Here is an 18,256-nt window from a genome sequence, read left to right on the forward strand (position 1 = left end):
TTGGAGATCATCACAACCTTATGTTGGGACTTTATAGTGTCAGATACCTTCATGGTACTGCATTGTGATATGGAAATTACATTGAGAATGAATTGACCCTCTACTAGGGGAATCTGAGATAATTGTACATCAACATTGCTTAGTGCTACAGTGTTGTAAGTAGGTTGCTGGGAAAGCTGGTTGGGACCACATAGTACAATAAAAAAAAAAAAAAATATATATATATATGCACTAATGAGCCAAAACATTATGACCAGCAAGTCATTGAACTACAGCAGGTGAACTACGGTGTGTGCGTGGTCAGAACATGGTATAAAACACCTGATACTGAGCTCCATTAATCAGTGTTACTCTTGTTATTCAGATGGGAAAGGCAGTGGACTTAAGCGAGTTTGACAAAGGCCAAATTGTAATGGCCAGATAACTAGATCAGAGCATATCCAAAATGGCACAGCTGGTGGGGTGCTCATGATCAGCCATGGTTAGTACCTACCGAAAGTGGTCTGAGGAGGGGAAACCCAAAAACTACCAGCGAGGTGTTGGATAATCATGGCTCATTGATGCTCGAGGTGAGCGAAGGCTCTCCCAGATGGTATGTGGCAACAGAAGGGTGCCTGTGGCGCAACTCGCCAGTAATTGGAATGCTGGTGACAGGGGGAATGTATCACAACACACAGTACATCAAACTCTGCTGAAAATGGGGCTGCATAGCCGCAGGCCGCTCCGAGAACCCATGATAACCACAGTTCACCGGCGAAAGCACCTACAATGGGCATGCAAGCATCGAAACTGGACCTTGAGTAATTGGAAGAAGGTCGTCTGGTCACGTTTCCTGTTGCACCATGTGGACGGCTGGGTACATGTGCTTCATTTACCTGGGGAAGTGATAGCACCTAGATGCACCGTGGAGCGAAAACAAGCCAGTGGCAGCAATGTCATGCTTTGGGCAATGTCCTGCTGGGATACCCTGGGATCAGTCATCCATGTGCCGGGCACTCTGACGTCTGCCAACTACCTAAACATCATTGCAGACCAGGTATACCCTTTTATGGCAATGGTCTTCACTTCTGGTGGTGCCTTCTTTCAGCAGGATAATGCGCCATGCCACACCATCCAGATTGTTCGAGACTGGTTTGCAGTACAAGAGGAAGACTTCCAAGTATTGTCCTGGCCTCCAAATTCCTCAGACATCAATCCCATCGAGCATCTGTAGTTTGTGTTGGAACAGCAACTCCGATCTGCAGCATCTCAACCACGGACCTTACAGGAGTTAAAGAATCTGCTGGTTACATGTTGGTGCCAGATACCACAAGACACATTTTTAAATCTTGTAGCTTCCATGCCTCGCTGGGTACGAGCTGTTTTGGCTGCACATGGAGGACCAACATCATATAGGTAGGTGGTTGTAATGTTTTAGCTCATCAGTGTACACACACACACACACACACACACACACACACACACACACACACACACACACACACACACACACACACACACACACACACACACACACACATCTGCAGATAACTGGGATTACTGCTCCCATACCTTGCATTTGTCAGTATCTGCTGATAAGTAATAGTAGACCTCTCTTATGTAGAAGTCTTATTTATTTGAAGTATAAAAAGAAAGCAACTCGTAAAAGTTTTCCAACACAGTAGGAGTTGTTATAATAATGCCTAACATACTAAGCTCAATTAATCTTAAAATTCAATGATGTAGTAATGATGGAATTGTACTAAATAATTGCCACCTCCATAGCCAGGTGGGCAGGAGCAGCAGTGCATAGCACATGCTTCTTGATCAGACCGGGGTTCGAGCCCGTGACCACCAAATCCGGAGGATGCGGAAAGGTCAGGGAATGACCACCACATATCCCCAGAGCAATGTGGCCTTAGTTGCTAATGCTCCTAAAAACCAAATAACAAACAAGCACTAAATAATGCATTGTTTAACTTTTATAGTTTGGGGCTTTCTTCCCAAAAATGTAATTAGCCAATACCACTTATCAGTTTCCCACTCCTCAATTTCCACTTCTCAGCCCATCTGACTAATTTTTCTAGCTCTTGTTCCAGCATCATACCCAATTGCTATCATTTATCTTCATATCATCTGTGAACTTGGACATTACACTTGATATGTCTTCATCAATATCATTAATAAATATTAAAAACAATAAAGGGCTCAGAACTGAACCATGCTTGACTCAAATAATAACATTATCCCAAGAAGAGCAGTGCCCATTAAAAACGCCTCTCTACTATCTCTACATCCATAGCATTAACTTGCCTCTAATGTCACATTGTTCCAATATCTCTATCAGTCTTCCATTTGGAAGAGTATCAAATGCTTTGCTGAAATCTCAGTATACAATATCAAAATTATATTTTATATCCAATTCTTTTGTTACTACATTGTACTAGCCAATCACATTGGTCAAACAAAGTTTTTTCTGAATGAATCTGTGCTGTTATTATATAACTTTGTTGCTTTTTTTGATATGCCCCTGCATTTACTTCTTTGATCACCAGCTCCATTATTTTCCCTGGAAAAGAAATTAAGCCTGCAAGTCTGTAATTACTCACTTCTTCATTTGATCCCTTTATGAACAGGGAAAACATTTGCACATCTCCAATCCATGGGAACCTCTCCTTGAATTCAAAGACACTCTCATAATTATGGCTAAAGGTTTACTTTCCTGTTTTGCTTCTTCTTTGAATACAATTGGATAGATATTCCATCATTCCCAGGTGTTTTATTTTCTTTTAGCATCAACAATTTCTCTTCCACTCTCCTCTTGGTTATCACAAAAACATTCATGTACATTTCTGATATGCTCATCCATAAACACTTCTTCCTGTATGTATGTAGATGAAAAATACTTATTCTGTTTGTCAGTAACCTGAACAAGATCATCAATAGTTATGGTATTTGGATTAGCATTAGTAGATGCATACGATGCAAGAAAGCAAGCTTATGCAGCATCAGCCAAAAAAAAAACCCGCTCCCATTTCACCCCTACGTTCGTTCCAAATACCTGTCCAACTCAGCCTTAAATTTATTTAGGCTATCAACTTCCACAACAAAAGATGGAAGTATGTTCCACCAATCAACTACCCGCTGGCTAAAGGCAAACTTCCGCTCCCATTTCACCCCTCCATTCGTTCCAAATACCTGTCGAACTCAGCCTTAAATTTATTTAGTCTATGAACTTCCACAACAAAAGATGGAAGTGTGTTCCACCAAACAACTACCAGCTGGCTAAAGGCAAACTTCCACACATCTATCCTACAATTATCTTTCTCCAATTTGAATTTATGCCCTCTCAGGTGATTATTCTGAGCAAGAGAAAGAATCCCATCAGCATTGAGCATGCTCAAACGATTCAAGGCTTTATACACTTCAGTCAGATCACCTCGCAGGTGCCTAGTCTCCTGGTGCCTGTAATCTGCAAAACTTAAGCCTTTCTTCGTAAGAGCAACCCTTCGTTTCATTCACTAATCTTGTTGCCCTTCTCTGTACTCGTTCCAACAGCTCTACATCCCTCTTAAAATGGGGCTTCCACACCTGTGAACAGTACTCAAGGTGTGGCCTGACCATCGCCTTATACAAGGGGATAACCACCTCCTTATCCCTGCTAGAAAAATTCTTCTATATATCATTGACAAGACACCATGAGCAATTCTTGCAGACTGTCTGCACTGCTCAGAAAACTTCATATCTGAGTGCACAATTACCCCCAGGTCCTTTTCATTCTCTACCACTGTCAGTGTAGTACCATCAAGTTGATACATTACTCTGGGGTTACTGCTTCCCATATGTAGTACTTTACATTTATCAATATTAAACTTCATTTTTTTTTTTTTTTTTGTGAAAACCCCAAACACGAAAGGTATCCAAACTTATAGTACTTAGTACCGTGCATGGGTTGAAGGAGAAGTATGGGAGGAGGGGGATGCCGGCTACTTTGCTCTAGAGACTAAACATTGGTTTCACCATTTCAAGCCTCCAATAAGCAAAGTGGTGGTATTTTACCGGTTGATGAAAGTCATCTACCACCTGAAAAAAATTTTTTTTTTGCCACCTCTCAGCCCATTTGCACAGCGTACTCTCATTAGTGTTTTTAACAACCCTGCCAACCTTCGTATCGTCTGCAAACTTGGACATTAAGCCTGATATACCATCATCAATATCATTTATAAATACAGAAAACAACAATTAACCCAACACTGAACCCTGAGGGACTCCACTAATAATGTTAGTCCACGAAGAGCAGTGTCCATTGATTACCACTTTCTGTCTTCTCCTGCTCTACCATCCCTTTATCCATAGCAGCAATTTGCATCCAGTGCCATACTGCTCCAATTTGTGCAGCAGTCTTCCATGTGCAGCAGTATCAAAAACCTTTCTAAGATCCAAATATATGATATCAAAGTTATTCCCTGATCCAGTTCCTTTATGACCACTTCATAGTATCCAATCAGATTGGTCAGACACGACTTCCCCTTAACAAAACCATGCTGTGTCCAAGCTATAACTGAAGTCTTGTCTAGATGATCCTACAGTGCGTCCATTAAATTTCCTGGAACAGAAGTTAAACTAACAGGTCTGTAATTACTTGTGTCATCCCTTTGATACTCTTTTGTGAATTGGGATCACATTTGCACATCTCCAGTCCATGGGTACCTTCCCTGAGTCCAAGGAAGCTCTCATAATTATGGCTAAGGGTTTGCTTACTTCCTCTGCTGCCTCCTTTAATATAACTGGATGGATCCCATCCACCCCGAGTGCCTTTTTTATGTTTATCTTCAACAATTTCTCCTCCACTTCCCTCTCAATTATTACAAAATCATCTAGCTCACTGCCAGAGTTTAATTCACCTCTCGCATTCCCCTCCCTGAATAACTCCTCATGTGTGAATGTAGATGAAAAATACTCATTTAATTTGTTAGCCACCTGAGCAGGATCATCAACAGTTAAACCATCAATACCCAGTGGACCAATCTAATTCATCCCCTTCCTTCTAGAATTTACATAAATAAAGAAGTCTTTGCTGTTTTTCTTTGCATCCTTTGCCAAAGATTTCTTGTAATTTGCCTTTGTCTGCCTAACCATATAGAATTTAAATACTGTCTCAGACCACTGTAGTCGCCTTTACGAAAGCAAAAACCATTCCCTTCACCCCTGATGGTAGTTGCCTCTTTGAGTAAATCCCACTTCAGCACACTGTGATCACTGCCACCCAGTGGTTCCTTTATCTGAAGATGTTGTTGTTGTTGTTTGTTTGGTTTTTAGGAGCATTAGGAACTAAGGCCATATTGCTTCAGGGATATGCGGTGGTCATTCCCTGACCCATTTCACCGATCCACTCGCTCCAGATGTTTCTCAAGTTCTGCCTTGAATCTATTGAAGCTATCAACTTCTACAATTACAGATGCAAGTTTGTTCCAGCAATCAACCACCCGCTGGCTAAAGGCAAACTTCCGTACATCTATCCTACAACCGTCTTTCCTCAATTTGAATTTCTGCCATCTCAGCTGATTATTCTGAGCAAGAGGAAGAATTCCATCCACATTGAGAATTCTAAAACCATTCAAGGCTTTATACACCTCAATCAGATCACCTCACAGATGCCTAGTCTCAAGACACTGTAATTTGCAAAACTTAAGCCTTTCTTTGTAAGAGCAACCCTTTGTTCCATTCACTAATCTTGTTGCCCTTCTCTGTACTTGTTCCAACAGCTCTATATCCTTCTTAAAATGAGTCCTCCAGACCTGTATACAGTACTCAAGGTGTAGTCTGACCATTGCTTTATACAAGGAATAATCACCTCCTTATCCCTGCAGACCATCTGCATTGCTCAGAAAACTTCATATCTGCCTGCACAATTACCCCCAGGTCCCTTTCATTCTCTACCACTGTCAGTGTGGTACCACAGAGTTGATACATTACTCTGGGATTACTGCTTCCCATATGTGGTACTTTACATTTGTCAATGTTACACTTCATTTGCCACCTCTCAGCCCATCTGCTCAACTTTTCTAAATCCTGTTGCAGCAGTGTACTGTCATTAACAACCTTGCCACTCTTCGTATTGTCTGCAAACTTGGACATTAAACCTGATATATAGCATCATCAATATCATTTATAAATAAAGAAAACAACAATGGACCCAACACTGAACCCTGAGGGACTCCATTAATAACATTAGTCAACGAAGAGCAGTGTCCATTGATTACCACTCTCTGTCTTCTCTCACTCAACCGTCCCTTTATCCATAGCAGCAATTTGCCTCCAATGCCACACTGCTCCAATTTGTGTAGCAGTCTTGCATGTGCAACAGTATCAACGGCTTTTCTAAGATCCAAATATATGATATCAAAGTTATTCTTTGCATCCAGTTCCTTTGTGACTACATTGTAGTATCCAATCAATTAGTCAGACAAGACTTCTGCTTAACAAACCCATGTGACTACATTATAGTCTGAGCTATAACCGAAGTTTTGTCTAGATCAGGGGTGGGCAACAGCCAGCCTGCAGACCACATCCGGCCCGCGACGATGTTGAATCCGGCCCCCTCGGTAAATGCATAAATATAGAAAATCCATACCTGACTACACTCGCCGTAAACATTCGGCTTAATTCGGTTCAATCGGGAATCGCAGCCAGTACAACAGTAACCAAGTGATTCTACGCAGCGTCAAAGAGTTATTTTCTAATTATTATTGTAGCATCGATCAAACTTCGTTCGATCGATGCTACAATAATAATTAGGAAATAACTCTTTCCTTTGAGTTTGACTTCTTATTGAAAAAAATAATATTGGTGCGAGATATTTTATATTTTATGCCTTTTCTAATTATTACAATTTTTAATTTAATATAATTTATAGCCCATAAAATGAGCGAATTAAAAAAAAAAGAAAAATTGATCCCGAATGCCGCATTTTCAATGATAATTGGACATTCAGATATTTTTTTTAAAAATACATTAATAATTTGGTAATTCAAGTAATATAACATTTTTTAGGTTCTGATTTTTTTTATTAAATCGTTCAATCTATTCCGGCCCGCATCATGATGCGAAAATTTCATTCGGCCCGCATCATGATACGAAAATTTCATTTGGCCCGGTGACAAAAAAAGTTGCCCACCCCTGGTCTAGATGATCCTGCATTGCGTCTTTAACCAGTGCCTCCATTAATTTCCCTGGTACAGAAGTTAAACTAACAGGTCTGTAATTACCTGTGTCTCCCTTTGATCCTCCTTAGGAGATTGGGGTCACATTTGCACATCTCCAGTCCATGGGTACCTCCCCTGAGTCCAGGGAAGCTCTCCTAATTATGGCTAAGGGTTTGCTTACTTCCTTTGCCGCCTCCTTTAATATAACTGGATAGATTCCATCCACCCCAGGTGCCTTTCCTGTGTTTATCTTCAACAATTTCTCCTCCACTTTACTCTCAGTTATTACAAGAGTATCTAACTTACTGCCAGAGTTGAATACACCTCTGGCATTCCCCTCCCTGATTAACTCCTAATGTGTGAATGTCAATGCAAAATATTCATTTAGTTTGTTAGCTACCTGAGCAGGATCATCAACAGTTGAACCATCGATATCAAGTGGACCAATCTGATTCATCCCCTTCCTTCTAGAGTTTACATATGTAAAGAACTCTTTGCATCCTTTGCCAAAGATTTGTCGTAATCTGCCTTTGCCTGCCTAACCTCCTTTGTAACTTGGTTACAGACCAGCTTATATCTATCATAGGCTTCTGTGTCACATGTTAATTTATATGTATGCCATGCATTTTTCTTCTCTGTCACATGTCTAATTAGTTCATCTGATATCCATTTAGGCCTAAATCTTGAACAATATTTCTTTGTTGGTATGAAAAGCCTAGTAGCTTCCAAGATTAATTCTTTGAATGCTTCCCATTTTAAATTTGCTGTTGGTAACATCATCATCAGTTGGTTGCACCGTATAGAATTTAAACACTCTCTCAGACCACTGTAGTCACCTTTACGAAAGCAAAAACTCTTTCCTTTATCCTTGATGGTTGTTACCTCTTTGAGCAAATCCCACATCAGCACACTGTGATTACTGCCACTTAGTGGTTCCTTTATCTGCAGTTTCTTGATGCATGAAAAATCATTACTGATAATCAGATCAAGAGTATTACTCCCTCTAATTGCCTCCTGAATATGCTGCTGTAGAAAAAAATCATCCGATAAATCTACAAAAGCCTTGCTAGTGTGTGTGAGTGACCAACCAACAAATTCCAGTCAATATCCGGGAAATTAAAATCACCCATTATAAAACCCTCTAATTTACTGGCCCACTCTATTTCTCTGCACAATTACTCATTATACTCATCAGATTCATTAGGCTTATAACACACACCTACTCTCGTTTTTCCTTTCCCAGTACTTATGTCACACCAAACAGTCTCAACATTGTTCACCAACATCAATTGGATGCACTTCCTTAGATTTTATGTGTTTCTTAACTAACAGCATAACCCTTCCTCCCTTCCTGTCCTGTCTATCCTTTCTGTACACATTGTACTCCCCAAATTCCAGTTCCGCACTGCTTATGTCTGTATGACACCATGTCTCTGATATCCCAACAATATCTGTCTTTGATGTCCTGACTAGCAATTCAAGCTCATCGAATTTATTAACTATACTCCTAGCATTGGTGTACATGCAAGTATACATGCACCTGTTTCTTCTTTTAGTTACCCTAACAGAGCCCATATATTTACTTGTTCCACTATGACTCCCAGCAGCCCTAGAAATTCCCATTGTCTTGCTTTCCAGGCTGCTGCTCAATTGCATTTCAATAGAAGTAGTGCAAGAATCACTTTTACCTCTGCCAGCAGCTACTGTTAATCTATTAGTCCGTGTATCCCCCAAGCTAGCAGTTTTCCGACCCACCTTACTCTGCCTCGATAGCATCATCAAATATTCTTGCACCCTTTCTATTTAAGTGTATCCCATCCCTGTAGAAGCAGTCTCTCCTATTAACAAGCACAGACCAGGCTGAGAAAAATTCTACCCCTTGAGCCTTGCACAATCTCTCTAGGGTTGAATTAATCAACAAGGCTATCATCATATACTCCCTCCTATCGTGTCTGGGCAGAATTGCAGACACTTTCAAATTCAACCCTAACTCACTGTTTTTTTTTCAGCATTGTGTTGTACTTGTTAAGGAATTCTGCCGGTCTCCTACTCTTGATATCATTAGTGCCAATGTGTACAACAATATCACCCTTTGTGCCCTTAAAGGATGATATCTGCCCTACAACATCATTAACCTTTGCCCCTTGCAAACATACCCTGGTCCTGTTCCTTCTATCCTTTTTGCACAATATGTTCCCCATTTCCCTGACAATAGAGTCACCTGCAACAACTAGTTCCTTTGGGACCAGCGCCTTCTGCCTTGGGTGTTACCTCTGTGTTGCATGATGTTCAAGTGCAAGCTCTGGCATTGATGTGGGCAGCTGAGAGCTTGATGGGCCTCTCAATTTAAATCCTTCGAGGACATCCACCCTGTCCTTCAAGCTCTCTTATAAGCCCATAACAATGCCGAGTTGGTGCCTGATTTCCTCGCACTCCTTGCATTGCACACACACAAAGACAATATTGGCAATATTATGTCCCATTCCTGATTGCTCCACAAAAATCAAACAAGCAGTGCATTTCAGTTGACTGTGATTCAGAGGACAACCCCCCCCCCCTCCTCAGTTCTCCCCTGAGCCACAGTACTTCCACTAGTTTGAGCCTTTTGCTTTGCTGCTCTGGTCTGAGTCATGGTTTCTATTCTATCAAGTTCAATAAAATTCCAATACAAAATATAACCATAAACCTATATCCCAATGCAGTTATAACACTATATATATGTATATCGGTATTGAATATTATCTTTGAGTTATGTTATATGACTTTCTTATCCCCTGTCAACTTATATGTATTAATTTATGATGTAATGCATGTATTCATTGGATGTAGCTTGTTCAACTGTGTCCAACACACTTCTTTCAGTTTCCTTTCAGATCTGCAAGAACCTTTGTCTCTCAACGTCATCATAGGTAAAGGAGCAAATCTCTCTGAATTCTTTCTCTATTTAAAACAAATTCAAATGAGTGACTGTTTCTAAATGCTCCCCAGGCAGTTTTCTAAATGCTCCCCAATAGATTCCTACCTACCTAATAGTGCCTTGATAGCATTAGGAGATATTCTTGCACCCTTTATATTTAAGTGAATCGCATCTTTGTACATTCTCTCTTTTTTAACAAGCACAGAACTGGGAAAAAAAAAAAAAAAAAATCTACCACAGGTATTGCATAACTCACCAGAGTTGAACTGAGTGACAGTACTCTTATTGTGTACTTCCTCCTGTGACATCTGGGAAAATTTCCAGACAGTTTCAAATTTAATTTGAATTCATGGTTTTTTTTTAACATTGCCCTACAGTAAATCAAATTAAATTAAATTGCATTTCCCTTAAGTAAATCTTCAAATCCACTTCATGATCCAAAAGTTTTGAAAGAAGACAAATCGACAAACTCAAGAAAAAGAACTTCTGAATTGCTAACTTTTAGTGAATGTAATTATAAATGTCTATGCACACTGATAATGCTAGGCATATTATCCTCAGTCTTCCAGAAATTCTGCTCATATTTCTCTCTTCTGGCTTGATAAAAGGAATTTGCTTGTTCCTTTTAAATGTTATGCCAATGTTTGAAAATATGAACACAATTCTTCAATACAACATAACGTCACATCATGTATTCATCTATTACTCCTAGAAATATTGAGAAATGTTAAGTGCAAATATATTTTATCAATGGTTTTCAGATCTTCCACTTACAATTTGAAAATTGATTACCATAACAGAACTAAACCAGAAGGATGATTCTGAAGAAGAACTGGAGAAGATTCTCTTCATATGCTCAGTGAGAAAGTTCTTTATGGCTGCATATGACTACATTATGCATAAGTTCCCATTGAAAAATTAAGTTTTTATAAATGCCAAGGTAGCAAAAATTTCATCATTTGGTAATGCATCAGTTTCAAATTTGTAATTTTTTGTAGACAGGTTTCCAATATTTCTTTGTGCTATTAAAGGTGAAGAAATATACGAAGCAGTGACTGTTTTGCAGCATCTGTTCTATTAGTTTAACTGAGAGACTCTATCAGACTATGAAGGAAGAAAGAATTGATGTATAGTTGGTCCTTGGTTGAGAAATTGAGAAATCGAAGTGGCAAATGCACAAAGAACCTTGAAATATTGAAAATTATCTCAAGTCTGTTGTTCCCATTTTAACAGTTAATCATAGTAATACTGAATGTCAGAGAATATTCAGCCAAGTTAAAAAAACAGAAACTGAATTCAGATCTTTTTCTGGTGTAGCTTTGGAAACGCTCTTGACAGTCAAGTCTAGACAGCTGGGCCATAGTTATTGAACAAAACTTAGCATTGGCATTAGTAGAAGCATTCAATGCAAGAAAGCAAGCTTATGCTGCATCAGCCAACTTTGACACATTTCTGATGAGGGCAAAGTCTGCAACAGTATACAGTGGATCCCACTTTACAATTGGTTTACTGTACAATCAAATCACTTTACAGTGGGCTCTCCATAATAAAATACCATTCACTATATGATATGCAGTAAGCACTGGTCATTGTGATCACGTTTGCAAATTGAATTTTAATTCGATTAAATGATGATTCTAATAAACTAAAATAGGAAGAATATTATCCACAGGCTATAAAAGTAAAGTTATAAAGCACAAAATTACACTTTATTACCTTACCAATTAAAACTAACACGATATGCGCAAGTGAGTTACAGAGTAACAAGTAAACACAGCTTAAAAAATAGGAATAAAGAGAATATTCTGAAAATTTCTTTGTTTTTTATATGATTGAATATTTCAGGAAAGGGGAAACAAATTTCACCATAATAACTTAAAAACCCACCAATTCCAACTATTGGTATTGTTGCAAATGAAATAAGATAGAGTTTCCTACTCTTTTATAATAGCATTAACATTAATAGAAAAAAGCAAGCATATGCAGCATCAGCAGATAAAAAAAAAAAAAAAAAACCCTCCCATTTCACCCCTACATTCGATCCAAATGCCTGTCCAGCTCGACCTTAAATTTATTTACACTATTAGCTTCCACAACAAGAGATGGAAGCCTGTTCCACCAATCAACTACCCGCTGGCTAAAGGCAAATTTCCGCACATCTATTCTGCAACTTTCTTTCCTCAATTTGAAACTGTGCTCCCTCAGCTTCTTAGTCTGAGAAAGAGGAAGAATCCCATCAGGCATTCAGCTTGCTTAACCCATTCAAGGCCTTATACACCTCAATCAGATCACCTCGCAGGTGCCTACTGTCCAGGCACTGCAATTTGCAGAACTTAAGCCTTTCTTGGTAAGAGCACCCCCTTTGTTCCCCTCATCAATCTTGTTGCCCTTTTTTGTACTCGTTCTAGCAACTCTACATCCTTCCTAAAATCAGGCCTCCAGATCTGTACACAGTACTCTAGGTGTGGCTTGACCATTGCCTTGTATAATGGAATAATCACCTCCCTGTTAGCAAAATTCCTATATATCATTGACAAGACTCCATGACCTGCCCGGCAGCCCATCTGTACTGTTCAGCGAACTTCATATTTGACTGCACAATTACTCCCAGGTCTTTTTCACTTTCCACTTCCCCGAGTGTAGTACCACACATTTGGTACGTTTCTCTTCAGTTATTGCTACCCATATGCAATACTTTGGATTTGTAAATGGTAAACTTCAGTTGCCACTTCTTAGACCATCTTCCCAACTTACCTAGATCCAGTTGGAGCAGCATACTGTCTTTACTGTCATTAACAACCCTGCCAACCTTTGTGTCATCTGCAAACTTGGACATTAAACCTGATATACCTTCATCAATATCATTGATGAATATACAAAATAATAATGGGCCCAAAACCGAACCCTGGGGAACTCCACTAATAACATTTGTCCACAAAGAGCAGTGTCCATTGATTACCACTCTCTGTCGTCTCCCACTCAACCATCCCTTTATCCATTGTAGCAACTTACCCTTAATGCCATACCTCTAATTTGTACAGCAGTCTTCCATGTGCAACAGTAACAAAAGCTTTCCTGAAATCCAAATATATGATATCAAAATAATTTTTGGCATTCAGTTCCTTTGTGACCACATCATAGTATCCAATCAAATTGGTCAGACAAGGCCTCCCTTTAACAAACCCATGTTGTGTCTTGACTATTACTGTAGTCTTGTCTAGATGATCCTGCAATGCTTCTTTAACCAGTGATTCCATTATTGTCCCCAGATCACAAGTTAAACTAACAGGTCTGTAGTTACTTGTGTCACACTTTGAACACCCTTTGTGAATTGGTGATACATTTGCACATCTCCAGTCCATGTGTACCTCCCCTGAGATCAAAGAAGCTCTCATAATTATGGCTAAGGGTTACTTACTTCTTCTGCTGCCTCCTTTAATATAACTGGATAGATCCCAGGTACCTTCCTCATGTTTAACCTCAACAATTTCTCTTCCACTTTCCTCTCAGTTATTACAAAATCAGTTAGCTCCCTGTTATCGTTTGATAAACTTCTGGCACTCCCCTCATTGAATAACTCCTCATGTGTGAATATAGATGCAAAATACTCATTCAGTTTATCAGCTACCTGAGCATGATCATTAGTAGTCAACCCATCTATGTTAAGTGGTCCAATCCGATTCATCCCTTTCCTTCTAGAGTTTACATAAATAAAGAACTCTTTGCTGGTTTTCTTTGCATCCTTTTCCAAAGATTTCTCGTAATCTGCCTTCGCCTGCCTAATCTCCTTTGTGACTTGATTACAGACTAGTTTATACCTGCCATACGCTTCTATGTCACCTGATACATTATATGCATCCCATACATTATATGCATCCCTTCTTCTCTGCCATGAGCTTCATTAATTCATCTGACATCCATTTAGGCATAAACCTTGAACAGTATTTCTTAGTTGGAATGAAAAGCCTAGTAGCCTCCAAAATTAAGTCCCTGAAGGCTTCCCATTTAGAATTCAATATTGATAACATCATCAACTGATCCCACTGTACAGAATTTAAAAACAGTTTTAGACCTCTGTAGTCACCTTTATGAAAGCAAAAGCCCTTCCCTTTAGCCTTGATGATAGTTACATCTTTAAGTAATACCCAAATAAGTACATTGTGATAACTGTCACCCAGTGATTCCTTTATCTGCAAATTCTTAATGCATGAATTATCACTGCTGATAATCAGATCAAGAGTATTACTCCCTCTGGTTGCCTCTCGAATATGTTGCTATAGAAAACAGTCATCCCCAAAAGTCTTGCTAGTGTGCGAGTGCCAATTCACAAGTTCCAGTCAATTTCTGTAAAGTTAAAATCCCCCATTATAAGACATTCTGATTTACTACCCCACTCTATTTCTCTGCACAATTGCTCATTATACTCATCAGATTCATTAGGCCTACTCTCATTTTTCCTTTCTCAGTGCTTATTTCACACCACACAGACTCAACACTGCATTGTCTACCAACATCAATTGGATTCACTTCCTTAGATTTTATGTGTTTCTTAACTAACAGCATAACTCCTCCTCCCTTCCTGTCCTGTCTATCCTTTCTGTACACATTGTACTTCCCAAATTCCAATTCTGAACTGCTTATGTCTGTGTGACACCACATCTCAGATATCCCAACAATATCTGCTTTTGATGCCTTGACTAGCACTTCAAGCTCATCAAATTTATTAACTATACTCCTAGCGTTAGCATTAGTAGAGGAATATGATGCAAGAAAGCAAGCTTATGTAGCATCAGACAAAAAAAAAACCCTGTCACTTCACCCCTCCATTCGTTCGAAATACATGTCCAGCTGAGCCTTAAATTTATTTAGGCTATCAACTTCCACAACAAGGGATGGAAGTCTGTTCCACCAACCAACTACCCGCTGGCTAAAGGCAAATTTCCGCATATCTATCCTACATCTGTCTTTCCTTAATTTGAATTTATGCCCTCTCGGGTGATTATTCTGACCAAGAGGCAGTATCCCATCAGCATTGAGCATGCTCAAACCATTCAAGGCTTTGTACACCTCTATCAGATTACCTCGCCGGTGCCTAGTCTCCAGACACTGTAAATTGCAAAACTTTAGCTTTCTTCATAAGAGCAACGCTTCATTCCATTCACTAACCTTGTTGCCCTTCTCTGTACTCGTTCCAGCAGCTCTACATCCTTCTTGAAATGAGGCCTCGTACCTTCGTGTACATTGTGTACATGCAAGTATACATGCACCTGTTCCTACTCTTAGTTACCCTAACACAGCCCATCTATTTACTTGTTCCACTATGACTCCCAGCAGTCCTGAAAATCTCCATTACCTTGCTTTCCAGGCTGCTGCTCATTGTAATAGAAGCAGTGCAAGAATCACTTTTGCCTCTGCCTGTGGCCACCATTAACCTTTTAGTCTGTGTATCCCCCCAAGCTAGCCATTTTCCAACCCACCTCACACTGCCTCGATAGTATCAGCAAATATTCTTGCTCCCTTTCTATTTAAGTGTACGTCATCCTTGTAGAAGCAGTCTCTCCTGTCAGCAAGCAGAGACCAACCTGAAAAAAATTCTGCCCCTTGAGCCTTGCACAATCTCTCCAGGGCCGAATTGATCGACAAGGCTCTCATCATATACTCCCTCCTATCGTGTCTGGACAGAATTGCAGACACTTTCACATTGAACCCTAACTCATGACTTTTTTTCAATAAAATTATATTGCATTTCTGTTAGATTTTTTTTTTTTTTTTTTTTCTTAGTTGTTGGTGCATCGGCTTCTGTGGCCATAGTGCTCCTCCCAAAGTTTTTGCATTTACTCTGATCCAAGTCCGAGGAGGTGGGGGGGGATTTGAACCCGTGACCTTTGAGTTGCCAGGCAGGCACTTTACCCACCCGGCTAGCCCAGGTGGCACTTCTATTATATGGCGCCTCCATAGCCAGGTGGGAAGGAGCAGCAGTGCGTAGCACATGCTTCTTGATTAGACCGGGGTTCGAGCCTGTCACCACCAAATACGGAGGATGCGGGAAGGTCAGAGAATGGCTACCGCATATTCCCGGAGCAATATGGCCGTAGTTGCTAATGCTCCTAGAAACCAAAACAAACAAACAAGCTTCTATTATTGAAAAAATAGATTGCACTAACAGAAAAGCCCAATAAACCAGAAATAGCAAATTGTTTTTATTGTTTTATGGTAGTGATCTCCAGAAATGTGCTTTAGAAATATCACAAAGGTGTTCAAAATTGCATCTTATAAATGAACATATGATAACTATAAAAATTTAGTGCATTTAATGATTTGAATTGGTTTTTTGAAATTTCATTCTATAAAGTGGTATTCTAAAGTATACTATATAAAAGTAATACAATTTTCATTATGAAAATCACCTAAGAGATAATTAGCTTAGTTATATAGCATAAATTTCAACTTCTGAGGTCTTGGATGAATTACAAAAAAAAAAAAAAAAAAAAGACGACGTGCTATTGGTTTCACATTACGATATTATTATTATTATTATTAGCTGTATGGTGCAAGGAAGCCTGAGGCTTATGCTGCACCAGCAAAAAAAAAAATTTTGAGTTACCCTGAGAGAGAGAGAGAGAGAGAGAGAGAGAGAGAGAGAGAGAGAGAGAGAGAGAGAAAAGAGAGAAAGAGAGAACAAGAGTCAGAAGTAGAAGGGAATCACCAAGAAAGAGAAAAATGAAGATATCCAGCTCAGGATGCTGGGTGTGCCAAGCCCATACTCACCACATGTGAGCCCTCTTGATACGATGGTGTCTCTGTAATGGATTAATATTGTAAAGCAGGGATCCTCTATATTTCTTGAAGCAATCAAAGTCAGTTGATATCTAATAGGATATCCAAACAGAAAACTGCTAGGTGATCTAATGTTTTTACTGCACTGGTAAAAATCCTATGGCTCTATTTTAATATAAAATGTGTAGTTTGCTTAAATTCTAGTTCAGAATGGACTTTTAAAATGATCTCCTGTTTTTTGGGAAGAACTGTCTTTTTTTTTTTTTTTTTTTTTTTTAGCTGATTAAATTAAAGTGGCTACAATCCATGTACATTGAGAGCTTTGTCAATCATATAATTTAGTACAGTAATCTAAAACTAAAATAATTATATAACACTAGAAATATTAAATATGTTATTGAGATGTAATCACCTTTAGGAATTAATAATTTGATTGGAAACAAAATTAATTTGCATGTGCTTTCATTCTTCCCTAAGTTATGCAACCCTTGTATGGTGTGATTAAGATGATTCTGCTTACCTAATGTGATAATTGATCTGTATTTAATAAGTTAATAAACATCATGGCTTAGTGAAAAAGTTTCTTTTTCACTATGCTGTGATTTAATATTTTTTTGGGGATTATATTAACACCTGCTTAACTGTTCAAAAATGATACCTAGATCCTTGTACATATGCTATTTGTTAAAACAGTTTTCTGAATAAAAGTTCCAACTGAAAATTTTTCTCCATTTTCTGATACTGCAATTTCTCTCAGGTAAAACCTCCAGCTCCACCACCACCTCCTGATGAAAAAATTCAAAAGGTCAAGCAGATCCTTCATCCTCCAAAGTCTGGAAATCCAAGGACTCCAGGAGATTTAACTGGACGCCGACCACTCAGTACTCATCCTTTGAATGGTAAGGATTTTATTCACTGGATATGTCACTAGCCTAATTTGAAACATTTGCAGCTATTCTTAAAATTTATAATGTGTATAAAATATGCTTAATGATCATGTTATAAGTATATTAAAAAAAAAAGTGCATGTACCCTGTACGCACCAAAGAGGTCTTGTTTATTGTTTGTTTATTATTTTATTTTTAAATGGTCAAACCATGATTAATATCATCATCATCATATTGAACATGCAACCTTCAATGTGCCACCAGGCCAATAAGCCCATATATACTAAAAGTATCTCTAACAATTAAATTGGATTTTTCATTGATTTATATATTCAATGATATAACATATCAATATATAGACCTCATTTAAAAAAAAAAAAAAAATCTAAAACTTTGTCATCCTATCTTGAACATAACTTCATAAAACCTTATAACTGTTGTTGTTTGGTTTTTAGGAGCATTAGCAATTAAGGCCATATTGCTCCAGGGAT

General features: G+C 38.8%; 1 protein-coding gene across 1 annotated transcript in view; it reads left to right on the forward strand.

Moving 5' to 3' along the window:
* The window catches only part of LOC150088463 (serine/threonine-protein kinase Genghis Khan-like), a 905,682-nt gene that overhangs the window by 838,739 nt on the left and 48,687 nt on the right, over nucleotides 1-18,256 (forward strand). The window contains exon 43 of the mRNA XM_090370169.1: nucleotides 17,636-17,777. Within this exon, the coding sequence (XP_090226295.1) occupies nucleotides 17,636-17,777 (142 nt within the window). The remainder of the gene's footprint in view (nucleotides 1-17,635; nucleotides 17,778-18,256) is intronic.

The sequence above is a fragment of the Mastigoproctus giganteus genome, chromosome 3, assembly GCF_048544385.1.
Source record: "Mastigoproctus giganteus isolate SK-2022 chromosome 3, ASM4854438v1, whole genome shotgun sequence".
NCBI classification, from domain to species: Eukaryota; Metazoa; Arthropoda; class Arachnida; order Uropygi; family Thelyphonidae; genus Mastigoproctus; species Mastigoproctus giganteus.